The sequence below is a fragment of the Jaculus jaculus genome, chromosome 16, assembly GCF_020740685.1.
Source record: "Jaculus jaculus isolate mJacJac1 chromosome 16, mJacJac1.mat.Y.cur, whole genome shotgun sequence".
Lineage (NCBI taxonomy): Eukaryota > Metazoa > Chordata > Mammalia > Rodentia > Dipodidae > Jaculus > Jaculus jaculus.
In genome coordinates this window covers 15,109,263-15,136,194 of record NC_059117.1, presented here as the reverse complement: position 1 = coordinate 15,136,194, position 26,932 = coordinate 15,109,263, and the positions used below count along the sequence as shown (strand labels likewise).

Genomic DNA, 26,932 nt, shown 5'->3' with positions numbered 1-26,932 from the left:
ACCAAAAAACAACAATAATCTTGGTGCTAGAGAGATGGTTAAATGATTAAGACACTTGCCTCAAAAACACATTATTAACAAGAAATAAGATTAGGACTCAGCAAGACAGAGGCATGCCTGTAATCCCAGTGCTAGGAAGGCTGAAGAAGGAGAGTGGCCAGGCTGGAGTAGCCTACAGGTTAAGAGCTTATCTCCATCCCCAAGCTCTCTGTCTCTCACTGCTTGTAAATAAATAAATAAAATTTTACACACACATACACACACACACACACACACACACACACACACGTGTCTATATATAAAACAGCTGGGGAGATGGCTCAGCCAGAAAAGGTGCTTGCTTACAAAGTGTGACAGCCTGGGTTCAGTTCCCTAGCACCTATATAAAGTTAGGCACACAAAATGAAACATGCATTTATAGCTTGTTTGCAGTGGCAAGAGGCTCTGATGTCCTCCCATCTCTCATAATTTTTTTTTGAAACAAAACAAAATGAAGAAAACAGGCTGAAAAGATGTTGTAGTAGCCAAGAACACGTCCCCTAAGATGGCCCAAGACTGCCTGAGTTAGGTTCCTCAGCACCCACGCAAATAGCCACATGCATTCTTAACCCCATGGGGGCAGAAACCAGAGAACGGCTAGAGCAAAAATTGCCCCACAATCAGTAAAAGACTCTGTGTCAAATAAACAAGTAGATGGAGGAAGGACACCCAACATTCTCCCCTGATCTCTACTTCCACATGCAAGGGGTGCATTAATCTGCACACACAAAAATAACAAAATAGAGCCAGGTGTGGTCTCGCATGCCTTAAATTCCAGCAGTAGGGAGGCAGAGGTAAGAAGATCACTGTGAGGCCAGCCTGAGACTACACAGTGAATTCTAGGTCTGCCTGGGCTAGAGTGACACCCTACCTTGAAAAACAAAAAATAAACAAACAAAACCACATAAAATAGATATAGGGGCTGGAAAGATGGTTCAGTAGGTGAAGTATTTGCCATGCAAGCTTGAAGACTGAGTGTGGATCTCCAGCACCCACTTAAATGGCAGACATGGTGCCTGCCGGTAAATCCTAGTGCTGAGGAGGTGCAGATAGGAAAAGCCTCAGGGCTGCTCGGCTGGTTTCTGAAGCCAAATTGGTAAACTCTGGGGTTCAGTGAGAAGTCCTGCCTCAAAATAAGGTTGAGACCAAAGAAGATGACACCCAGTGTTGACATTTGGCCTTGGCAAGCATGAATACACACACGTGCCAACACCCACCCATGCACATATCCACACAAATAAGTGAATGAATGACTGAATAAATAAATGACAGAATAGAATAAAATAATGAAAAGGGATTACGTTTCCCATGCGTAGAGGCCAGGGGCAAGCACAAGCACACTAGGGGTTACTAGCATAAGGACACACCTGCACTGTAGCAGCAGAAGCCTCAATCTGACTCAGGGCACGCAGCTTCTTCTTCATGCTGGTCAGGATAGCTGGCCGCGGGGGCGGAGTGACCGACACGGCTTGAGGTCTGTTGATAAGCAGGTCTTCGTGTTGCCACTACTCAAAGAGAAAAGGAATGCAGTAAAACCAGCAGGACAAAAGCTCTTTATATAAATAATGAAGCTGTAACAAAGGGGAAGGGCATAGTAAGTGAGAAGAAACACTGTAAAAGAAAAAATCAAATCAGGTGAAAATTTCAGATTGGAAGATGACTGATAAAATTATTGGATAACTCATACACAATTTCTTCTTTTCTTTTTCGTGACAGTGTCTGTAGCCCAGGATAGCCTCAAGCTCACTCTTCCAAGTCCCTTTATGTTGCCTGACAAATATCCAACTAGAAGCAGTTTATAGAAGGAAAGGGTTTATTTCAGGCTAACAAATTCCAGGGAACACTAAAGCTGGCACACTTCCATAGACAATAGTGGAGAGACAAGGCCGTAAACAGCCAGCAAAAACAAATAGCCAGAGCTTTAAACACACCTTAGGGCTGGACATAAGACATGTTCTCTCACACCTCACCAGTGACATACCCTTCAGCAGGCTGCTAGAAATGTAGGTTGCAAGGCTAATCAAAATACCTCAGGCACTGGAGGACATATGTTTCATATTCAAACCAACATACATACAATGTAGCCGAAGATGATCCTCAACCTCTGATCCTTTTGTTTTCACACCTGGTTTATGCAGTGGGGAGGGATGAAAACCAAGGCCTCATGCATATTATACAAGTACCCCACTAAGTGAGCTATGACTTCAGCCCTCAAATAGTAATTTTTAAGATGCCTAGTAGTTTTATCAATCTCATGAAGTCTGGTGGCACAGGCCTGTAAACCAAGCACTTGGGAGGTTCAGGCAGGAGGATGCTAAGTTCCAGGCCAATCTAAGCTACAAAGCACATTCAAGGTCAGCCTGGGCTACAGAAATAAAAATTATTTGTGTGTTGCAAGCCTTTAATACAGCACTGGGGAGGCAGAGGTAGGAGGATTGCTGTGAGTATGAAGCCAGCCTAAGCAAACTGAATTTAGGTCAGCCTGGGCTAGAGTGAGACCTTACCTCAAAAACCAAAGACTACTAAGATATAATAAATACCATCAGGCTTGAATACATTACTTTACAAATAAGAAAACAGTGGTTAAAGGCACTTGTTTGCAAAGCCTGATGGCCCAGGTTCAAATCCCCAGTACCCACAAACAGCCAGATGTCCAAAGAAGTTCCAAGGCTCAGGGTCTATCGTAGAAGTGGTAGCGGAAAGAATCTAAGACCCAAAGGAAGGGTAGGACTCCTTACAACGTGCTCCTCCAGACACAAAATGGCCTGGATATCCATGACCTCACAGTGCCTGACACTAGCTACACAAGACCATCATAATAGGACAAGAAGATCATGACATGAAAATAAAGGAGACTGATTGAGATGGGGAGGGGATATGATGAAGAATGCAGTTTCAAAGGGGAAAGGGGGGGGGTGTATTACCATGGGATATTTTTTACATTCATGGAAGTTGTTAATAAAATTTGAAATAAACTTCAAAGAAATTAAAAAAAAAATTTCTGAGGCTGCAGAGATGGTTTAATGATTAAAAGCATTTGCCTACAAAGCCAAAGGACACAGGTTCGATTCCTCAGGACCCATGTAAGCTAGCTGCACAAAAAGGTACATGCATCTGGATTTCATTTTCAGCAGCCGGAGGCCCTAACAAGCCCATTCTCTGTCTCTCTTCAATAAGTAAGTTAAAAAAACAAACTTCTTAGCCAGGTGTGGTAGCAAAATGCCTTTAATCCTAGTACTTGGGAGACAGAGATAGGTGTATCATCTTTGAGTTTGAGGCTACTCTGAGACTATGTAATGAATTCTAGGTCACCCTGGACTAGAGTGAGACTCTACCTTGAAAATCTGAAGAAAAAAAAAGAAAGAGAAAACAAAAACAAAAAAAAAAAGAAAGAAAGAAAGAAAGAAAACTTCTTACCTGGAACATGGCAATATGTAGCTGAACCCGCTGCAGGCTTGTCTTACAGGAAGAAATGCTGGTTTCCAGCCTGCGCACCAGGTCATGTTTCTTCCAGGCTGTGTCATAGGAGCTGGCTAACACAGTTGCCCTGTTCATGACCAACTGAGAGAATTTCCCCACCTGGATGTTGTGCTCCACTGCTTTCTTACACAGATCATCCACAGAAACTTTGCTTTCAGCACCAAAGTCCTTTGCCTCAACCTGAGCAATGATGTCTACCCCCAGGGCACTAATGAAACTGCACAGTGTGAGTCCGAGGGCTTGGTTTGGGAGTCCTATCAAAAGCTGCCTCACAAAGTCAGCTGTGAAAGCCTTGATAGGCTTGGCCATTTGGTCTTCACTGAAACAAGAGTTCCTAAAAAGGGTTTTCACATTGACAATCTGTACAGGTCCATTCACAGTATTCTGATCTTCAAGTGAGCTTGATCCTAAGAAAAGAAAAATCTTCTTTTAATACTTCATGTAAAACCAAGTTTAGGTAGTAACACTTATTTAGAACACTGAGATTTTATAAATGCACAGATAAGCATATTCTATCCTTCCTTCCAGCCATCTGTTCATCATGACCCTTTCTAAAGAACTACACACATAACTGAAACTGGTATGTTTAAAGATAGATTATTACCTGACAATGTTTTAGAAAAAGTACCACAGAGCCTGAAGAACTCTTTAATCGTTTGCAGTCTCTTTAGAAAGAAAATCTCTTCTAGGACCTGACGGTGATTGTCATCATCAAAAAAATTGACTTGAGTACTCCTGGCTTCCCGTATGATGTCAATCTTCCGCCAAGCTACAGGTATTTCCATCTTGTTTAACTATGTAAATAAAAGGAAAGAAAGCATCTTCTTATGTGCCACAGATTAAATGATGGCTATAACTCCATCAGTCATAAAACCAAGTCAATGTTTACCTTTTCAACTAATAAACCAAAAGCAGTTTCAACTTGGGCAAACATGCCATCAAATGCTACCAAGAGCATCTGGCCAGCTGACATTTTTGGTGTTTCATCAACTGAACCATTTCTTGGTTGAATCAATTCACCATATTGAGCATGCAGCATTCTAGAAAAAAAGAAAGAAGCATCAATACCCTCATTAAAAAGAGGCCTAAGTCTCAAAAGTACTTGCAAGTCTGTATAACTAAATTTTGTCATTAAGAAAGAAGTGATATAGCTTGGTGTAAGGGTGCATGCCTTTAATCCCAGCACTAGAGGTGGAAGGACTGCCATGAGTTTGAGATCATTCTAAGACTACATAGTGAATTCCAGGTCAGCCTGAGCTAGAGGGAAACCCTACCTCAAAGAAACATAAACAAAACAAACAAAAAAAAAAAAAATAAATAAAGGAGTGATATATATGAGAAAATGGTATTTAGTTTGAACACCAGTATGAAGTCAACAATCCTAATTTGGTTTTAGTAAGTATTGAAGTAACTAGATTTTTTATTCAGACCTGAATCACATTTTTATACTAACTAAAATATTATTCTTACTTTATACTCATGTATATGAAATAATCTAAGCACTATTAAGAATGTAAAGAAAGCCGGGCATGGTGGCTCACACCTTTAATCCCAGCACTAAAGAGGCAGAGGTAGGAGGACTGCCGAGAGTTCGAGGCCACCCTGAGACTACATAGTTAATTCCAGGTCAGCCTGGACCAGAGTGAGACCTTACCTCAGAAAAAAAAAAAAAAAAACCCCAAAACCATAAAGAAGGGTTGAAGAGTTGGCTTAGTAATTAATGTGCTTGCCCATGAAGCCTAAGGACTCAGGTTTGAGTCCCCATTACCCAAGTAAGCCAGATGCACAAGGTGGCACATACATCTGGGGAGTTTCCTGCAGTGGCTAGAGGCCCTGGTATACCCATTCTCTCCAATAAATAGAAAATTTAATATCAATTCCCAGTACTTGTGATTACTGTCAGGAACACTAAGGCTATCTAGAAGTTAACCCTATAGTAAACATAAGGAAGTCAACATAGCTGGATTAAGATTTTTTTGGGGGGGTATTGAGGTAGGGTCTTTATCTAGCCCCCGCTGATCTGGAAGTCACTATGTAGTCTCAGGGTGGCCTTGAACTCTTAGTGATCCTCCTACCTGTGCCTCACAAGTGCTGGGATTAAAGGTGTGGACCACCACGCCCATCTGGATTAAAAGTTTTTTAATTTTTAATATTTTGATTTATTTATTAAACAGAGCAAGAAGGAGAGAGAGAGAGAATGGGGGTGCTAGGGCCTCCAGCCACTGTGCAGCTGGCTAATGTGGGTCCTGAGGAATCAAACCTGGGTCCTTTGGCTTTGCAGGCAAAGGCCTTAACCGTTAGGCCATCCCTCCAGCCCTGGATTAAAATGTTTTAATTAAAATAAGTGAGGGCAGGAGAGATGGCTCAGTAGTTAAAGGCATTTGCTTGCAAACCCTGAAGGCCCAGGTTCATTTCCCCAGTACCCATGCAAAGCCACTTGTGAATCAGACACACTTGGCTACAAAAGACTCTTTTCTCAAAGAAGGTATAAAAGACAAGTCCTCTGGCTATCACAGGTATACACACACACACAGAAATATATAAAAATGTTTTTTAAATTATTTATTTATTTATTTGAGAGCAACAGACACAGAGAGAAAGACAGATAGAGGGAGAGAGAGAGAATGGGCACGCCAGGGCTTCCAGCCTCTGCAAACGAACTCCAGACGCATGTGCCCCCTTGTGCATCTGGCTAACGTGGGACCTGGAGAACTGAGCCTCGAACCGGGGTCCTTAGGCTTCACAGGCAAGCGCTTAACCGCTAAGCCATCTCTCCAGCCCTAAAAATGTTTTTAAGTATTTTATTTATTTATCTGCAAGGGGAAAGAGAGAGAGAATGAACACAACAGGGCCTCCAGTCACTGCAAACGGAAACTCCAGATGCATGCACCACTCTGTGCATGTGGCTTTATGTGAGTACTGGGGAATTGAACCCATGCTATCAGACCTCTCAGGCAAATGCCTTAAGGTGAGCCATCTCTTCAGTCCATAAAAAAATTTTTTTTAATAAAAACGTTTTAAAAGTTACATGACCAAAAAAAAATCTATTGGGGAAAAAAACAACAAGATGGTATGAAAATTTCCTTGCAATTATTCAAAGCACAGGCTGGTTACCTAAAATAGGGCATAAAGCTTGATGTCCAAGACTCATTAAACATTCCTCCACATAAGGGGAGGGAATTGGATAAGGTATTAAAAGCCAAGCGAGGAGGTCTGAAACCTAGAGCAAAAGTATACATAGATTAAGCTATTTAACTTCTTAAATATTGCTAAATATTTTAAGCCAGGTGCACATAGTGGCACATACATTTGGAGTTTGTTTGCAGTGGCTAGAGGCCCTGGCACACATATTCTCTCTTGCTTTAATATAAAAATAAAGTACTTATTAAAAGGATGTTATATAAGTAATTTATATCACAACAGTTGCTTTATTTATACTTTTTCTTTAAGACTAAAATAACTACAGAAGCATGAAAAAAATAGGGCAGAATCACTGTAAACATTAGAAAATTATCGCTACCTTTTTTTTAAAAATTATTTATTTATTTATTTGAGAGCTACAGACACAGAGAGAAAGACAGATAGAGGGAAAGAGAGAGAATGGGCGCGCCAGGGCCTCCAGCCTCTGCAAACGAACTCCAGATGCATGCGCCCCCTTGTGCATCTGGCTAACGTGGGACCTGGGGAACCGAGCCTCGAACCAGGGTCCTTAGGCTTCACAGGCAAGCGCTTAACCGCTAAGCCATCTCTCCAGCCCAATTATCGCTATCTTTGTGTTAAAGTATTGCACTAGCTATGAAGTTTTAATTTCATACAGCCTATATGTAAGAATTAAAAAACTGAGCTGGGCGTGGTGGCGCATGTCTTTAATCCCAGCACTCAGGAGGCAAGAGGTAGGTGGATTGTAGTGCCTTTGAGGCCACTCTGAGGTTACCTAGTGCCTGGGCTACAGCAAAACCCTACCCTGGGAAAAAACAACACCACCAACAAAAAACACCTGGGCCAGGGAAATGGCTTAGCGGTTAAGGAGTTTGCCTTTGAAGCCTAAGGATCCCGGTTCAATTCCCTAGGACTCACCTAAGCTAGATGCACAAGGAACACATGTATCTGGAGTTCGTTTGCAATGGCTAGAGGCCCTTGTGTGCCCATTCTCTCTGCCCCTTCCTCTCTTTTGCTCAATTAAATAAATATTTTTTAAGAAAAAAGAATTAAAAAAAAACTGGGCTGGGCATGGTGGCACATGCCCTTAATCCAAGCCTTTCAGAATTCTCAGAATTCCAGGTCAGCCTGGGTTAAGCAAGAACCTACCTCAAAAAAAAAAAGAAAAGAGAAAGAAAGAAAGAAAAAAAGAAAAAAAGAAAGAAAAAGAAAACAAAAATTGCAGTATAGACTGCATAGTGAATTCCATGTCAGCCTGAACTAGAGTAAGACCCTACAACAACAACAACAAAAAAAAACAAAAAAAAAAAAAACCTCATATAAATTTGCATATCCCTTAACCCAAGTTGCTCTCACTCGTTTGGAGAATGTACTTTATTTTACAAATGCAGTGAAAATGCAGAGGGCTGAAAAGATGGCTTAGTGGTTAAGGTACTTGCCAGCAAAGCCTAAGGACCCAGGTGTGACTCCCCAGAACCCATGTAAGCCAAATGCACATGTCTGGAGTTAGACTGCAGTGAGGCCCTGGCATGCCTATTCTCTTGCTTAAATACATACATAAATAAATAATTTTTTAAAAAAAGAAAATGGAGGATAACCAAGACTATGAAAAAAACCGAGAAGATAGCTGGCTGCCCATAATGAGACATGCTACCTCTACCACATCTAGCAGGGCCCAGCAGAAATTACACAGGAACTAGTTAAATGAATATTGCTCTTATGGCTATGGCTAGCCTGACACCATCTCCAGGGCAATGGTAACAGATATGGTGATCAATGAGAACCTATCAAAGCAGATTACCTAGAGGCTACAGAGATCTCAACACAAAATCAGACTGCCAACAGACTTGCCATGGCTCAGGGAACACTGCTGAAGAGGGGGGCATAAAGACAGCAAGAGACAGAGTGAGTAGGAGTACACCTAGACATGGTTCCCCACTACCTCACAGGGACTGACTGAGGCCTTCATGACCCTACAGTAAATACCATTGAGGAGAGCCCTCAGGGTAATGGCAGCAGAGGTGAGGGGATAAAATAGTATAACCTGTTATATATAAAAGTTAATTTAAAAAGGGGGAAACAAAATAAAAACAGGAGCTGGGCATGGTGGTGCATGCCTTTAATCTCAGTACTCCAGAGGCAGAGGTAGGAGGGTCACCGTGAGTTCAAGGACACTCTGAGACTACATAGTGAATTCCAGGTCAGCCTGGGCTAGAGTGAGACCCTACCTATATTTAAGGGAGAAAAAAGGGGGGGGGGGGTGTGGGGAGAGGGCTGGAAAGATAGCCCAGTGGTTAAGGCCTTTGTTTGTAAAGCCTGACAACCTAGGTTTGATTCCCCAGTACCTACATAAAGCCACATGCACAAAGTGGCGCATAAATCTGGAGCTCATTTGCAGCAGCTAGAGGCCCTGGCACACCCTTCCTCTCTTCTTCTCTGCTTATAAATTAATATTTATTTAAAAACTAAACAAGACAGGGCTAGAGAGATGGCTTAGCAGGTAAGGTGCTTGCCAGTGAAGCCATGTTCAACTCCCAGATCTCCCATAAGCCATGTACACAATGGAGATGGGGAGATGGCTCACAGGTGAAAAAAGGTGCTTCACAGCCCAGACTGGATTCCCCAGTAACCACATTAAAGCCAGATGCACAAAGTGGCACATGCATATGTGGTTCATTTGCAGTAGCAAGAGGCCCTCGTGCACCCATACTCTCTCTCACCCCTTGAAAATAAAATAAAATAATTTTAGAGTGACACACGCCTTTAATCCCAGCACTTGGGAGGCAGAGGTAGGAGGATCACCGTGTATTCCAGGCCACCCTGAGACTACATAGCGAGTTCCAGGTCAGCCTGGGCTAGAGTGAGACCCTACTTCAAAATAATAAATAAGAACTACTAAAAGTTAGAACTCAGAATTTCTTTGCCTGGTTATCATCTCTTTCATATTCCCCCCCCCCCCTTGTGCTCTATTTGAGACAGGTATTCATTATGCAGCCCAGTATGGCCTCAAACATAATGTTCCTGTTTCAGCCCCCTAAGAGCTAGAATTATAGGAGCGCATCTCCACTGCTGGTTTGACCATCTCTTTGATAAAGAAATAGGACACCAGTAGCTAGCAATCACTTGCCTGGCAACATCGATGTAATGAGCATGTGTTTCTTCTTCGAGTCCCATAGCTGCATTTCTTAAATAGGCTTGAAGTGATTCAACCAGAGTCTGCAGAGGAACTCCATCAGTGGTCTGCTCAATGAGACTGTCTAGTTCATAAAGCATACTTTCTAAGGTGTATTCACCTTTCATTAAACATCTAAGTGCTTCTGGGAATATGATTTGCCGGAAATTTGAATTTAATTCCTATAAACACAGGAGAAGCATGTTTTAATGTTGTTCTAACTTTACATACGTTATACATTTGGTGACATGAATTAAAAACCAACTTATGGGCTGGAGAGATGGCTTAGTGGTTAAGGTGTTTGCCTGCTAAGCAAAAGAACCTCAGTTCAATTACCCAGGAACCACGTAAGCCAGATGCACAAGGTGGCACATGCTTCTGGAGTTTGTTTGCAGTGGCTAGAGGCCCTGGTGTGCCCATTCTCTCTCTCTTACTCAAACAGAAGTCTTTTTGTTCTTTTTGAAAACAAAACAACAACAAAAACTTATGAACTGAGAATAGTGGTGGACACTACTAATCCCAGTACTTAGGAAGGAAAGCAGTAATGTCCCAAATTTAAGGCCAGCCTGGTATAAAAATTAAGTACCAGGAAGCATGCATAGAGAGACCCTGTCTCAAAAAAGATCAAAGTAGAGGCTGGAGGGAATAGCTTAGCGGTTAAGGCGCTTGCCTGGAAAGCCAAAGGACCCAGGTTTGATTCCCTAGGACCTATGTAAGCCAGACGCACAAGGTGGTGCATGTATGAAGTTCATTTGCAGATGCTGGAGGCCCTGGCACGCCTGTTCTGTTTCTGTCTCTCTCTCAAATTAATTAATTAATTAATTTAAAAGGACCAAAATAGGGCTGGAGAGATGGCTTAGCAGTTAAAGCACTTGCTTGCAAAGCCTAAGGACCCAAGTTTGATTTCCCAGTACCCATGTAAACCAGCTGCACAAGGTGGAGCATAGGTCTGGAGTTTATTTGCAGTGGCAAGAAGCTCTGGCATTCTCTAACATACACACACACACACAAAAAGACCAACATAAACACATATATATACAAAAAATACTTATTACAACCCTTACAATGATCATTAAAAAAAATTTTTAAATAATGATCATTTTTTCAAAGGAGATTTTTATTTTAAAATATTTTATTTTTATTTATTTATTTGACAGAGAAAGGGGGGGGTAGAGAGAATGGACAAGCCAGGGCCACCAGCCACTGCAAATGAACTCCAGACGTATGTGCCCCCTTGTGCATCTGGCTAACGTGGCTAACGTGGGTTCCAGGGAATTGAACCTGGGTCCTTTGGCTTTGCAGGCAAACTCCTTAACCGTTAAGCCATCCCTCCAGCCTGGAGATTTTTATTTTATTTATTTATTTTTATTATTTATTTTTTTATTTATTTGAGAGTGACAGAGAGAGAAAGAGGCAGTGAAAGAGAGAGAGAGAGAGAGAGAGAGAGAGAGAGAGAGAGAGAATGGGCACGCCAGGTCCTCCAGCCACTGCAAACGAACTCCAGATGCGTGCGCCCCCTTGTGCATCTGGCTAATGTGGGTCCTGGAGAATCAAGCCTCAAACCAGGGTCCTTAGGTTTCACAGGCAAGTGCTTAACCACTAAGCCGTCTCTTCCAGCCCGAGATTTATATTTTAAATGACTGCTTAAGCAACATTCAACAGTCAAATTGTTTTTCTATATTAAAGACATGATTAAGATGTGTTTGGTATGTACAATAAAGTTATAAAACTTAAAACATGATGTTCACCTGTAGTGAGGTATACACTCCATTAGCTAAGTGAACTGCCTCAGATGCTTCCACAGGGTTTGGGATGTCTAAGTCTTGGGGTACCAAGTGACACTGCTTTAACAACTGAACTAAGCAGGTAACATTTCCACTCATACTGCACAGCTCCTCCAAGAACCAGGCTCCATCTCGGGATGTCAGATCAACCAGCTGTTCCCCAGCACTTGAGGCTGCACCTTCCATCATGAGGTTGCGCCTACATGAACAGTGAAATGGACTCAGTTAAGTGCACATAGAATATAGGAGACTTCAAATCTGAAAAGAAATAAAGTGACTCTAACAAAGGCAAAATAAAACAGCTATCTTAAATTTGAGGTTGAAAATAAAGATACAATGAAATGGTCCAGTATGAAGTAAGCTAATTCACCTTGTAAGGGTACAAAGGGCAGATATAATGACACTTGCTAGACTCAAAGATCCCTCTTCTCCATTCTCATGAAGGAAAACTTTAATGCAACGTTCGATTTCTTTCAGCTGATCCTCACAAACTGGAACGGTGACAGCTTCTTGTTTCAAGCGTTCCACTTGTCTAATAAGTCTGCTGTTTATGTCTGCTGCATAGCGCTGCAGGGTCATTTCAGTGGCAGTGATGAACTGACATACTGTTGGGGGTGGCTGGGGAGCATACTGCATTTCATACCTATAAAAATAAAAAGAGGTACTGCTTATAACATTCACACCTTACAAAATAAAAGGAAGTTGCATTCTATCCTCAGAGGAGTCATAATTTTTATTTCACAAACTCTTAAGACCTTAAGCAATTTCCTAAGATGGTTCATTGAGTGATACAATCAATATTTAAACCTAGCTCTCCTTCAATAAAGCCCACTACCTACACTTGAAAATACACACACACAAACACTTACACTCAAGAAGCCATAATAAGCCTCAGAATCATCAATAAGCCTAAGTTTCTGCTGCCCAGCAAGGTCAGTTTCCTGATAAGGGGGAATAGACTGTCTGTACCATGTGTTCCTGTGGTCACAGATAGGTTTGTTTAAAGTTCCTCAAATACACATAGACAATCACAATAAAGGTTACCTAATCTGCTTGGAATCCCCGCTAGCCCCCTGCCCACCAGTATCCTAAGCCTATCAGAAAAATACAAGTGCAGTTACTGCTTAAATCAACCAATCATGTAACCATTCCCCTACTTCTCCCTACTTCTTTGTTCAAACCCCTATAAAAACCCTGCCGCCCCCCCCCCCCCCAACTGCTCAGGGCTCTTGTACAGATCCACTGCCTTGGTGAAGTCAAGAGTCCGAGCTTAAGCCCAAAATAAAGCTCTTTGTTGTGGCATACATGTCTGACTCTCTTGATGGTCTTTGGGGACTCCACATAACTAACACACACAAACACACACACACACTCTCCCTCCCTCCCTCTCTCTCTCTCTCTCCATACACACATATATATATATATATACACACACACACACACACACATATGTATGTATATATATATATATATATATATATATATATATATATGCATATTTATTTATTTATTTTATATTTTACTTTTATTTATGGAACAGAGGAAGAGGGAAGGAGGGAGAGAGAGAGACAGAATGGGCAAGCCAGGGCCTCCAGACACTGCAAATGAACTCCAGATGCACAATCCCCCTTGTGAATCTGACTACTGTGGGTCCTGAGGAATTGAACCTGGGTCCTTTGGCTTTGCAGGCAAACACCTTAAGTGTTAAGACATCCCTCCAGCCCATGAATGAATGAATGAATGAATACACACACACACACACTTATTTATTTTGGCTGTTCAAGGTAGGGTCTCGCTCTAGCCCAGGCTGACCTTCACTATGAAGTCTCAGGGTGGCCTCGAACTCACAGTGATCCTCCTACCTCTGCCTCCTTAGTGCTGGCATTAAAGGCATGTGCCACCACACCGAGCTTTTGTTTATTTTTATATATATGTCTATATATGTCTACATATATATATGTATGTATGTATGTATGTATGTATGTATGTATGTAAATATATTTTATTTATAGAGAATGGGCATGCCAGGGCCTCCAGCCACTGCAAATGAACTATAGATGCTTGTGCACCTGGCTTACGAGGGTCCTGGAGAACTGAACCGGGCTCCTTTGCTTCCACCCCTTCCACAAAAGAGAAACACTTTCAACTCACTTTCTGTACAGTTCTTGGCAGCGTTCGACTGTGGTGTTACAGATGAGCTCTTCCATCCAGGCCTTCCATTGTTCAATTCGATGTTTTTGAAATATGGCTTTTGGATATTGCAAAGCAACAGTTGCATAATGATGCAGCTGTTCCAGACAGCCACGTAGCACAGATCGCCTCTGCTGCAGAAGAGCACCAACCTCGCCCTCCAGCTGCTCACACTGGCTAATCAGGTGGGCCTGGCCAGCATTCTGCAGAAAGGCTGTTGCTGGTACATAGCTAGGGGGACCTTTAAGTAATAAACACAGAAAAGCCATTTTCATGCAGGAGTCACTGACAGGGAGAATAAAATAGAACCCCTTCCTCCCAAACACATTGACAGAGTCTGTATATTTGCAGGTGCATCCAAAGTCAGACAGCCATACCTAGGTCCATTTGTGTGCTTATCTCCTGAAGCAAACTTGCAAGCTGGGTTGCTTCTAAGTTATTGAACGCAGCCTGGTAGTGCGTTATCCACTGCTCAAACTCATTCAGCTTCACCTGTATTGCTTCCTGAACAGCTCTTTGCTGAGTCTGCAGTTGAGTGTGTTCAGAATACCTAATAGGGAAAATAAACAAATCCAAAAATAACTTGCTGTTCTTTCTTCTACCTACTGGACATTGCTTGGACTCAGGATTTCCCAGTTAGCTGGCAAAGGACCTCGGTTCAATTTCCCAGGACCCACATAAGCCAGATGCACAAGGTGGTACATGCATTTGGAGTTCATTTGCAGTGGCTGGAGGCCCTGATGTGCCCATTCTCTATACCACCCCATGTCCTTCTCTCTCTCTTGCTCTTAAATAAGTAAATAAGTAAATAAGAGAACTTTCATCAGTTTAATCTATTAGAATTAATTTGAATCCAAAAGGACAGAATATGAATAAATCACTGTATGTTCATGTATTAAAAATTCTTGCTGGGTGTGGTGGCACACACCTTTAATCTCAGCACTCAGGAGGTAGAGGTAGGAGCATTGCTGTCAGTTTGAAGCCACCCTTAGAATACAGAGTGAATTGCAGGTCAAACTGAGCTACAGTGATACCCTAGCTTGGAAAAACAACAACAAAATTATTCTTGGACTGGAGAGATAGCTCATCAGTTACGGTGTCTGCCTTGCAGAACCTAAGGATCCAGGTTTGATTCCCTAGTACCTACGTAAAGCTGTATGCACAAGGGGGTACATGCATCTGGAGTTTGTTTTCAGTGGCTACAGGCATCCAATTCTCTAATAAGTAAATAAAGCATTTAAAAAATTCCCAATAGCAATAAAAAAAAAAAAATTCTAGAGCCAGTGTGAGGACACATGCCTTTAATTCTAGCACTAGGAAGGCAGAGGAAGTAGGAGGATTACCATGAGTTCAAGGCCACCCTGAGACTACATAGTCAATTCCAGGTCAGCCTGGGCTAGTGAGAGACCCTGCCTCAACAATACAAAACAAAACAAAACGAATTCTAGTTCAAGTTGATAGTGTTTACAGAAATAGTTAAGTTCCCCTCAAATATCACATATCAAGAGTTAAGTATTGTTTTAAACCTGTGTTGTAGAGTATGAGAAGGATGATCTACTCCTTCAGCTCCTTCCAGAAACTCAATTTCTTCCAGCAATTTGCCTTGCAGTTTCTCCACATCCGTTAGTTGCTCCTGCAGGCTTAGGTATTCATCTAAGCTGCCGTCCAGCTTGGGAATAACCACTAACATCTCATCGCGGTTCTTAAACCAGTTCACCTAGAAAAGGGGGTTTGATCAGGGAGCATGTCAGAGGATTACTTGTGATGTCTGTCAGAAGAATCATGAAAAGGGAATGTGAATGTATTATTCTATCTAAATCACAACAAATAGATGGGATAGGGGCATCTTCTCCACTTATAAAGACAATGAATTTACATTCACATAGCCATAAACAAACTCACCAGGGCACAGTCAAGTGACAGGGAGAGAAATCATTTCCATTAGAAAGCATGTGTAGCCTTTAATCCCAGGATTTGGGAGACAGAAATAGGGGGATAATTGTGAGTTTGAAGCCAGCTGGAGACCACATAGTGAATTAAAGTCAGCTTGGGCTAGAGTGAGACCTTACCTCAAAAAAAAAAACAAGTAGCCAGGCATGGTGGTGCATACGTTTAATCCCAGCACTAAGGAGGCAGAGGTAGGAGGATCACCATGAGTTCGAGCCTACCCTGAGACTACAGAGTGAATTCCAGGTCAGCCTGGGCCACAGTGAAACCCTACCTCGAAAAACCAAAAATCTTTAGTAAGATGACACTGAATTCTTGTATTTTACTACCATTTCAACAATATATATCATCACTTTGGGAAAAAAAATAACCACCACCATTTTTTCCTCAACATTTTATGGACATGTTTTTCTATTAAAAGGTAAGAGCCAGGCGTAGTGGTACATGTCTTTAATCCCAGCACCCACGAAGCAGAGATAGGAGGATCGCCTTCAGTTCGGAGTTACCCTGAGACTCCGTAATAAATTCCAGGTCAGCCTGGGCTAGAGTAAGACCCTATCTTGAAAAACCAAAAATAAAAAAAAAAAGTACAGAGCTGGACATGGTGGTGTACATCTTTGATTCCCAGCATTTAGGAGGCAGAAACAGGAGGATCACCTTGAGTTCAAGACCACCCTGAGACTACATAGTGAATTCCAGGTCAGCCTGGGCTAGAGCGAAAACCTACCTCAAAAAAACAAAAAACAAAAAACAACAACAACAACAAAAAAAAAAACACAAAGCCTGGTGTGGTGATGCACACCTTTAATCCCAGCACCATTTGGGAGACAGAGGTAGGAGAATCGACCATGAGTTCAAGCCTACCCTGAGATTACATAGTGAATTCCAGGTTAGCCTGGACTAGAGTGAAACCCTACCTTGAAAAAAAAAAAACCCACAAGAGGTCAAAGGTGAGGCTGGAGAGATGGGTTTATGATTAAGGCACTTGCCTACAAGAACCGATGTTTGATTCCCCAGTACCCACATAAAGCCAGATGCACTGGGAAGCACATGAATCTGGAGTCTGCAGTGGCTAGAGGCCCTAGCACATCCATTCCTTTAATCCCAGTACTTGAGAGGCAGAGGTAGGAAGATCACCGTTGAATTTGAGGCCACCCTGAGACTACATAGAGAATTCCAGGTCAGCCTGAGCTAAGGTGAGACCCTACCTCGAAAAACCAAGAAACACACACACACACACACACACAAGGATAAAGTTGACCCATCCTATCACTGTGCTTCACCTTAATTTCAGCTACTCGGGAAGAAAAGAGGCTGCGTGTGATCTCTCGTTCCATCTCTCGCTTGCTCTGCTTGCTCTCAGCCTGCTGGCCACCTCCTCCATAGACAGCACCTGCAAATCCAGCCTCACCACCCGCTGTCCAGTCCACCAGGGGGTCATACACAAATGCCTCCAGGAGTGTCAGAAGAGTTTCTCGGCCACGCCGCATGATGTGAAGAACCTATTTTCAGATGTTTAAAAATTATGTTTTGCCACAAGCTTCCACATTAAGACATTTTTAGAATTTTCATTCCACAGGTTTTGCTCATTTAACAAATATTTTACAGAAGAAATGGCATACCTGTTCACAGGAAAGCCTAAAAACACCTTCTACTCCAGTGACACCCAGTGCTGTTTCAATGTTTTGTGTCATTCGAAAAGGTACTTTCTCAGGAACTCTAAGACTTTTACCTTGAAAAGGCAAATTATCATAATTATGCTTTAACACACACAAAAAAATTTGACCTGCATATACATGTAAGATCCATTTTTATCTTACCTTTTTCAAAGCAAACATTGTAATCTATGTGAACCACTTCTCCAGTTGTCATATCTATGAGGACATTGTCCAGATGTCTATCTCCAAGGCCAATTATGTAGCCAACCATTGACATGACAGCAGTAGATCTTGCATAAGACTAAAGAGAAGGGAGGTAAACATCACTGGACACTCTTCCACAATCAGAAATTGATAATTCTAAAACAAAACTCCAAACCCTACTTCCCAGTGCTAAAATAAATCAATAAGCATAAAGTGCTCCTCAGACTGCTGAATGTAGTAGCCCAGGCTAAGCCATGCAACTGCACTCAACAATGTTCCTGTTGGGAAATTATCAGTATGCTAGATTTCAAATTGAACAATCAACTTTCCTTTCACCTCTCTCAATTCTCCCTTTCCAATATTATCCATCACCCCCATCTCCATTTCCATTCTGCCCTCAATGTTCACACTTTTGTGATGGTGAAGGAACATTCAAATGCAGGGCTCAAGCTGCCAAGTCTGGAAGAGGAAGATGACCAACAAGACTGACAACAAGGAGCTAGCCGATGAAAAGATAACACTGATGATTGTTCAAAACTAAGTGTGCATACCTGTGTGACTCTCCACCACTCGTCAGGGGTAGTGCAGGATGACCAGAGTTCTTTGGCCAGGAGGTTTGGGGGTGTGGCCTCCATTAACTCCTCTAACACTGCTTTCATCACATGAAGGGGCCAGTCCCTCCGGGACACATCCAGGCTAAGGCCTACTGTTTTCAAAGCAGGGCCAATTTTACTATAGTAAAGTTCACTTGGACGGGGTACAATGCTGGGATTCTGAGGAGTTTGATAGGAATCCTGGGCCTTCAAAACAAAACAACAACAAAAAAGAAGTGCAAAGATTATTTTGAATTGTGGTAGTACGTTGAAAAATGATTTTTCAACTGGGTACTGTGACTCACACCTTGAATCCCAGCACTGGAGAGACTAAGTGGAGAACTGCTGTGATTTGGATACCAGCCTGGGCTACAGAGTGAGTTCCAGGCTAGCCTGGGCCAGAGTGAAACCTTGCCTCAAAAACAAACAGACCAGGCATGGTGGTGCACACCTTTAATCCCAGCATTTGGGAGGCAGAGGTAGGAGGATCGCCCAGAGTTCGAGGTCACCTGAGACTACACAGTGAATTCCAGGTCAGCCTGTGCTATCATGAGATCCTACCCCAGAAAACAAAAAGAAAACACCGAACACACAAACTAGTAGGGCCTGAAGGTGCACATTTTTAATCCCAGTACTTGGGAGGCAGAGGTAGGAGGATCAACATAAGTTTGAGGCCAGCCTGAGACTAGAATGAATTCTAGGTTAGCCTGGGCTAGAGAGAGACCCTACCTCAGAAAAAAAAAAAAAAGAACAATAAAACCAAAGTTACTTTTCATTACTGTTCTCCACCTACCTATATTTCATGTAGAACAGCCAGTTTTTCTAGACTATGCATCTTCCTTATAACCTACATACATTAAATTTTTTTGTATAATTTTTATTTTATTTTATTTTTTGGTTTTTCGAGGTAGGGTCTCACTCTGGCTCAGGCTGACCTGGAATTCACTATGTAGTCTCAGGGTGGCCTTGAACTCTCGGCAATCCTCCTACCTCTGCCTCCCGAGTGCTGGGATTAAAGGCGTGTGCCACCACGCCCAAATAATTTTTATTTTTTTTTATTGCTGGGATTAAAGGCGTGTGCCACCACGCCTGGCTAAATTTTTTTTTTTAATGAGTGAGTAAGAGAGAAGTAGAGCACCAGGGCCTCCAGTCACTACAATCAAACTACAGACACATGTGCCACCTTGCATGCTTGGGTCACCTTGTGTGTCTGGCTTACATGGGATCTGGAGAGTTATCATGGGTCCCTTAGGCTTCGCAGGCATTTGCCATAACTACTAGCCCATAATCTACATATCTTAAATTAGGTGCTACTTCTTTGTTAAGAAATTGGGGCTGCGGGCTCGTGTCCTCAGTACCCATGTAAAAGCAATTAGTGTAAGCATTTGGAGTTTGGTTGCAGTTGCACCCATTTTCTCTGCTTACAAATAACCAAAAAATATTAAAAAAAATAAAATAAAGCTGGGCCCAGTGGTGCATGCCTGTAATCCCAGTACTTGGGATGCAGAGTTAGGAGGGTCACTGAGTTTGAGGCCTGCCTGAGACTATCTAGTGAATTCCAGGTCAGCCAGGGCTAGTGCAAGACCCTACTCAAAATAAAAAGGATGGAGGGCTGGTAGTTCAGCATGGTAGCGCATACCTTTAATCCCAGCACTAGGGAGGCTGAGGTAGGAAGATCATTGTGATTTTGAGGCCAGATTGGGATCACAGAGTGAATTCCATCTAGACCTGCCTGGGCTATAGTAAGAGCCTATCTTAAATCTCCCACACACCACCCTACCCAAAAGAAAAATTAAGCCTGGGAAGATGGCTCAGAGTTAAAGGCACTTGCTTATATAAGTATAGCAGCTCAGGTTCAATTCCCCAGTACCCTCATAAGGCCAGCTGCATAAAGTGGCACATGTGCCTGAGCTCATTTGTGGCTGCAAGTATAGTCTCTCCTTATCAACATCAAAAATTTAATCATGGCTTAGCAGTTAAGGCGTTTGCTTGCAAAGCCAAAGGATCCTGGCTCGGCTCTCCAGGACCCATGAAAGCCAGATGCCCAAGGGGGCACATGCATCTGGAGTTCATTTGCAGTGGCTGGAGGCCCTGGTGTGCCCATTCTCTCTCAATATATGATTTTTAAAAATCTTAATCATAATTCACATGCATATATTTCATTCCTCACTGATGACTTAATCTTCAATATAAAACTGATATTGAGAAACATGTTCTATTAACCCTTCTCTGGCATCTACATTTAATTTATTCTTCAATAGTTTACTAGGCTGAAGAGATGGCTTAGTGGTTACGCACTTGCCTGCAAAGCCCAAGGATCCAGGTTTGACTCCCTAGTACTCACATAAAGCCAGATGCACAAGATGGTGCACTCATGTTCTATCTGCCCCCCTCAAATAAATAAATACAATATTAAAAAATAGTTTACTTGAAGGTTCCTGTGCCTTTTAGACTCAGTACAAGCACTTAAGACCTGAAATATTAGATTTCTGAGCAATTAACAACAAAAATTCCCCCTTCAATTACATCAACGTTATTTTTTTTTAATTTTCCTTTTTAATAAAATGTGTCCCCAAAACACTTAACTAAGAACCTCAATTCTTTTTCTACTTTTGCTCTTTATAAACATGCAAGCATGTTCAACCGTATTAAGTCTACAAATACTGTTGACAATATGTTGATGAACACATGTTTAGAAACGTTCAAGAACACACGCATATTTTTATTTTGCTCCACCTTTTGTGCTTGCAAGGCAGCTTCACGCTGTTGCCATCGTTTGTAAAGACCAAACAAGGGTGTGGCTCCATCCACCCACTGAATTAGTCCTGACCTCGTTCCTAGTGGTGTTACAGAATAGTGTCGGGCATGGAACCGAGGTGTTTCCTGACGATTAATTGTAGCAAACATGGTATTCACTATAGATAAGAACTGCATTATTCTCTCATCTAGATGTAAATCCTCCAGTCCTGTGAAAACAAAAATAAAAGTTAACAAAGTAGGTGAACAATTGGGCATGGGAGCAATTAGTACAATGAGGCACATTAAGAACACAGAATTCTATTCAATGATATCAGTATCCGGTATTAACACTGTAACACAATTGATTATACAAGCCCATATGCAAAGGGGAGAAGATGGAAATTTTACTACATGCATCCTACTACTGCAATCAATGCCACACAGGGGCTATGGAAATAGCTTAATGGCTAAAGTGCTTGGCTTGTAAGCATGAGGACCTGAGTTGGATCTCTAGGATCCTGTATTCCTAGCACAGGAATAGTAATCACTGGTACTCTCTAGCTAGCCTAACTGGTGAGATCTACACAATGAGATCGGGCTCTAAGGAGGTAGGTGGTGCTCCTGAAGATGACTCTGGGTTGCTCTCTAATCTCCACAAGCACACACATGCACCCACACAGAGAACATGTGTGCATGCACACCATGTACAGCTAAAACAATTCTCTTCTATAACACACACTCACATGTACACACACACACACCATTAATAATCAAATTAACAATTGTCTTAAAAAGAGTTCAGTTTTAACCCTACCTTTGAAAAGGTAAGGATAGCTCTTCCCATCTGATCCAAGAAAGAGAAGTTTCTTGGGCTTGGTTTTAGTAGGTAAGATTGTGATGGTTCCACCCACACTGTGGATTGTGACAGTGTCTCTGGCTGAGACCTCACCAGGAAGTGCAATTTCAGTGTTTGTCATGGCAGCCAACCATGGACTGATTTCATCAAGACGCAAGATGTAACTTGCACGTTTCTGCGCTCTCTGTTGCAAACTCAGCATTATCTATAACCATTAGATGGGAAAGGTAAGTCCACATTATGGCACAACACATTTCTAATTGAATATGGCATACAAGCCAATCTAAACACTTCGTCCCCAGATACCTGCTAATCTAGTTACTACATTTAATTTGGTATTAGGGGTGTGGACAACCCGAGAGGAGGATAACTGTGCACTAATATGTACAATTCCCATAGTGTTAGGACCTTCCTCCTTTTCTGCCCAAATCAGCAACAAAATCACAGGAGACAAAATGAAATCATTGCTATGGGTGACCAAATACACGACTTTTAGTATGTATGTCTCAACAATACCAGAATCAATCAATTTAGTTTTCACCAGAGAACAAAAGCAGCTGATTATCATCAGGCAGATATACCCTCAGCAAAGTACTTATAAACTTATTGACATTAAACTACAAGAAAAAATGTGCAGATAACTTTTATTATAGTAGAAGAAAATGAATTCCTAAGAGAGCCTGCATACTAATACTTTGATAGAAATACTGAATACTGCCCTTATGAAAACCTAAACATGCTTAAAATTCTATTTATCGCCTATGAGAAGAATGTGACAGACAACAAATATGTTCTTCCCTGGTGTAAGCCCTTCACACCAAGACAAAGTCAGCATCTTTGTCATTCTGTCTGCCAGACCCTAAATTCTCAAAATAAGTAAAAGCATTGTCTTGTTTGCCTTATGAACATCCATAGCCATAGCCTGCTTTCCACAGACTTGTATAAAAATCTCTCTCTCTCTCTTTTTTTTTTTTTTTTTGAGGTAGGGTCTCATGCTAGTCCAGACTGACCAGGAACTCAATATATAGCCTCAGGGTGGCCTCAAACTCTCCGTGATCCTCCTACCTCCGCCTCCCAAGTGCGGGGATTAAAAGCGTGCACCACCACACCCAGCTACAAAAATCTTATCTCCCCAGTTGAACACAAATATTTCAACTTTGTGTCTCATAAGGAATTTCCATTTTAGTAGCACTTTTATAACTATTCTGATTCTGTACCTCTTTAAATGGAGCCCAGCTGCTTCCAGGTTTGGCAGGGTTTGATGGGGTTTTTAGTTTTTCAAGAGCATTTTCAATTGCATCACCATAGTTATCCTGAAACCACTTTTCATGAGGTGTTTCTGCAGGGGCTGCTGTGATGCTCCTTACATGCTCCAAAGCAAACACAATGGGCTTCATCAACGCCGTGTGCTTCTCCCGCATGATGGCAATCTTCTCTTCTCTGGTTAGAAACACATTTTAATTCAAAAATGTACACTAGGGGCTGAAGAGATGGCTTAACAGTTAAGCACTTGCCTGTGAAGCCTAAGGACCCCAGTTTGAGGCGCAATTCCCCAGGACACACGTAAGCCAGATGCCCAAGGGAGCGCAGGCGTTTGGAGTTCATTTGTAGTAGCTGGAGGTCCTGGCACACTGATTCTCTCTTTCTCCCTGTCTTTCTCTCTCAAATACATAAATAAAAATAAACAGAACCCACGTAAATCAGATGCACATGGTGGCACATGCATCTGGAGGTCATTTGCAGAGGCAAAAAGCCCTGGTATACCCATTCTCTCTTTCTCACTCACTCAAATAAATAAAAAATAACATTAAATAAGAATTATAAAACAAAATAAAGAGGTATTTCAGCAAAGCTGTTGGGTAGAAAAATCAACATACAAAAACTAGTTGCTTTTGTTTACATCAATAATGAACTTGCTGTGAAAGAAATCAGGAAAAAAGAATACACTATTCACAATAGCTGCCAACACTTTGTAGGCTGAGGAAGGATGATTACTGTGAGTATGAGGCCACTCTGAGATTACAGAGTGAATTCCAGGTCAGCCTGGACTAGAATGAGACTCTACCCCCCAAAAGAAAAAAAAAGGAAAAGAAATGAACCTATTCACAACAGCTTCAAAAATATAAAATAGGTAGGTGTGTTAGCATACACCTTTAATAAGAGCACTTGGGAGGCAAAGGTAGGAGGAGCACTATGAATGTGAGGCCAGCTGCGGACTACAGAGTAAATTCCAGGTCAGCCTGGGCTAGAGTGAGACCCTATCTTAAGGAAAAAAAAAAACAACAAGAAATAAGAATAAAATAAACCACATAGGAATAAACTTAACCAAGAGGTGAAAAACCTCTACAAGGCAAACTTGAAGGTGCTGAACAAAAGAAACTCAAGAAGGCATTAGATGACACAGCCTTCTGAGGAGCTAGAGAAATGGCTCAGCGTTAAAGATGTCTATATGCAAAGCCTGATGGCCTGGGTTCAATTCCCCAGTGCCCATGTAAAGCCAGATGCACAAAGTGGCACATTTATCTGGAGTTCGTTTTCAGTGGCTACAGACCCTGGTATTCCCGTTCTATCTCTATCAAAATTTCAATGACCTTCTTCACAGAAATAGAACAAGCAATCCTAAAATTTCTTTGGGAACACAAAGGACCAAGGATAGCCAAAGCAATTCTAAGGAGAATGAACAAGAGCAGAGTCATCACATTACCTGATTTCAAACTACAACACAGTGCCACAGTAACAAAGAGTAAGTGGTACTGGTATAAACCCCCACATGTCAGCCAATGAAATGTTATATAAGACTCAGTGATATATCCACTTAACTTTTTAAAAATATATTTTATTTATTTATGAGAGATAGAGAGAATGGGCATACCAGGGTCTCCAACCATTGCAAACGAACTCCAGATGCATATGACCCCTTGTGCATCTGGCTTACGTGGGTCCTGGAGAGTTGAACCAGGAAGCTTTGGTTTTGCCAGCAAGTGCCTTAACTGCTAAGCCATCTCTCCAGCCCCTGGACACTTAATTTTTGAAAAAGGTGTCAAAAACATGCATGCATTGGAAAACATAATCAGTCTAATTAGTAACTAATGCTAGCAAAATATGGATATCCACTTGCAGAAGAATGAATTAGTACTTATTTATCACCCTGCACAGAATTAATTCAAAATTGATAAAAGACCTTAATTTAAAACCAGAAATAAATATCAAATGTGCTAAAGGGAAAACCCTTTGGAATGTAAGAATAGGCAAGAAAATATGGACTAAGGGGCTGAAGAGGTTGCTCAGTGGTTAAGGCACTTGATTAAAAGCCTGAAAGTGGAGTTTGATTCCTCAGTAACCATGTAAAGCCAGATACACAAGGTGGCGCATTCATTTGCAGTTTGTTTATAGGGGCTAGAGGCCCTGGCATGCCCATGCTCTCTTGATCTTCCCTCTCTCACTCTTTTTTTTTTTTCAAAGTAGGGTCTCACTCTAGCTCAAGCTGACCTAGAATTCGCTATGTAGCCTGAGGGTGGCCTCGAACTTATGGCAATCCTCCTACCTCTGCCTCCCGAATGCTGGGATTAAAGGCATGAGCCACCATACCCAGTTTCTCACTCTTTCTTTCTGAAATAAATATATTTTTTTGAACTTTGGATGTGTGTATACATAAATATATAACATATATAATAATATATATAAATATATGTAATACTGACTTAAATCAAAAAAAGAAAGAAAGAAAATATGGACTAGAATTCCAGTAGGATAGGAATTGGCTCCAAGAACTGGCAAATGGGATTACATGAAATTAAAGTTTCTACACAATGAAAAAAACTATCAACAGAGTGATCAAGCTTTAGAATGGGATAAAAATCTTTGCCAGCTAATACTTCAGACAACATATTAATATCTAGAACTGCAAAAATTAAAACAACAGGGGGCTGGAAAGATGGCTTAGCAGTTGAGGCATTTGCCTACGAAGCCCAAAGACCCAGGATCAATTCCCCAGTACCCACGTAAGCCGGATGCACATGGCGGCACATGCATCTGGAGTTCATTTGCAGTGGCTAGAGGTCCTGGTGCGCCTGTTCTCTCCCCCCCCATGAATAAATAAAAATTAAAAATATGGTCCACTGTACAATTTCTTAAAAGTACAAATGGCCAAATAGTATTATTCAACATCTTTATTCACCAGAGAAATGTAAATTAATAAAACTACTTTGAGATTCAATCTCATCTCTGTCAGAATGGCTATCAAGAGAACAAATGAGGGCTGGAAAAATGGCACAGTGGTTAAACTGTGTGCACACAAAACCTGCTGGGCCCAGATTTGATTCCCTAGTACCCATGTAGAGCCAGATACACAAAGCAGCACATGGATTAGGAGTTCATTTGCAACAGTTGGAAGCCCTGGTGCACCCATATTCTCTGTCTCTGTCTTTTCGTGTTTCTCTCTGTCACTTTGCATCTAGTTTTATATGGGTGTTGGTTTATTCTACATCTGGTCAGCAGACTTACAGGGCAAGTTTCTAGTCACTGAGCCATCAACTCAAGCCCCATGGTGTACATTCTTTTATTTTATTTTTTGTGGTTTTTCGACGTAGGGTCTCACTCTAGCCCAGGCTGACCTAGAATTCACTATGGAGTCTCAGGGTGGCCAGTGATCCTCCTACCTCTGCCTCCCGAGTGCTGGGATTAAAGGCGTGCACCACCACGCCCAGCTTTTCTGGGTGTACATTTTAATGCTAGTGAATTATAAGTTAAAATGATTAAGACTATAAAATTTATGCTATATCATCACACATATAACATACCTTTAATATATAATTAGTATATGTTATATACATTATTATATATTACCACATTAAAAAAAATAGCTACAGCTTCTAAGCAAGTGAATGAAAAACATACTTGCGTAAGGTATTGTTGTTCTGGACTCTCTTCACCTCATCTTCGAGCTGCTGGATTCGTCTCAGGACATACATGTGTTGCTGTAACAAAACTCCTAGCCAGAGTTCATCCCAGAGAACAGTAACCCTGCGTAGTTCTGCCACAAGCATCTGGACCTGCAGAGACAGCACATCCACACGGTTTTACAACAGGCCTAGACTATAGTCCTTAAACAA

At 41.7% G+C, this 26,932-nt stretch overlaps 1 protein-coding gene across 6 annotated transcripts in view; it reads right to left on the bottom strand.

Moving 5' to 3' along the window:
• The window catches only part of Smg1 (SMG1 nonsense mediated mRNA decay associated PI3K related kinase), a 135,031-nt gene that overhangs the window by 13,045 nt on the left and 95,054 nt on the right, over nucleotides 1-26,932 (bottom strand). For all 6 annotated transcript variants that reach the window (XM_045135712.1, XM_045135710.1, XM_045135711.1 and 3 more), the window contains 18 exons: nucleotides 26,718-26,872; nucleotides 23,039-23,261; nucleotides 21,780-22,026; nucleotides 20,963-21,192; nucleotides 18,185-18,433; nucleotides 17,592-17,730; nucleotides 17,394-17,503; nucleotides 17,055-17,273; nucleotides 15,351-15,541; nucleotides 14,202-14,374; nucleotides 13,786-14,065; nucleotides 12,005-12,277; nucleotides 11,599-11,833; nucleotides 9,806-10,032; nucleotides 4,409-4,559; nucleotides 4,124-4,313; nucleotides 3,457-3,926; nucleotides 1,407-1,544 (listed from right to left, as the gene is read on the bottom strand). In XM_045135712.1, coding sequence (XP_044991647.1) covers nucleotides 1,407-1,544; nucleotides 3,457-3,926; nucleotides 4,124-4,313; nucleotides 4,409-4,559; nucleotides 9,806-10,032; nucleotides 11,599-11,833; nucleotides 12,005-12,277; nucleotides 13,786-14,065; nucleotides 14,202-14,374; nucleotides 15,351-15,541; nucleotides 17,055-17,273; nucleotides 17,394-17,503; nucleotides 17,592-17,730; nucleotides 18,185-18,433; nucleotides 20,963-21,192; nucleotides 21,780-22,026; nucleotides 23,039-23,261; nucleotides 26,718-26,872 — 3,900 coding nt within the window. The remainder of the gene's footprint in view (nucleotides 1-1,406; nucleotides 1,545-3,456; nucleotides 3,927-4,123; nucleotides 4,314-4,408; nucleotides 4,560-9,805; nucleotides 10,033-11,598; nucleotides 11,834-12,004; nucleotides 12,278-13,785; nucleotides 14,066-14,201; nucleotides 14,375-15,350; nucleotides 15,542-17,054; nucleotides 17,274-17,393; nucleotides 17,504-17,591; nucleotides 17,731-18,184; nucleotides 18,434-20,962; nucleotides 21,193-21,779; nucleotides 22,027-23,038; nucleotides 23,262-26,717; nucleotides 26,873-26,932) is intronic.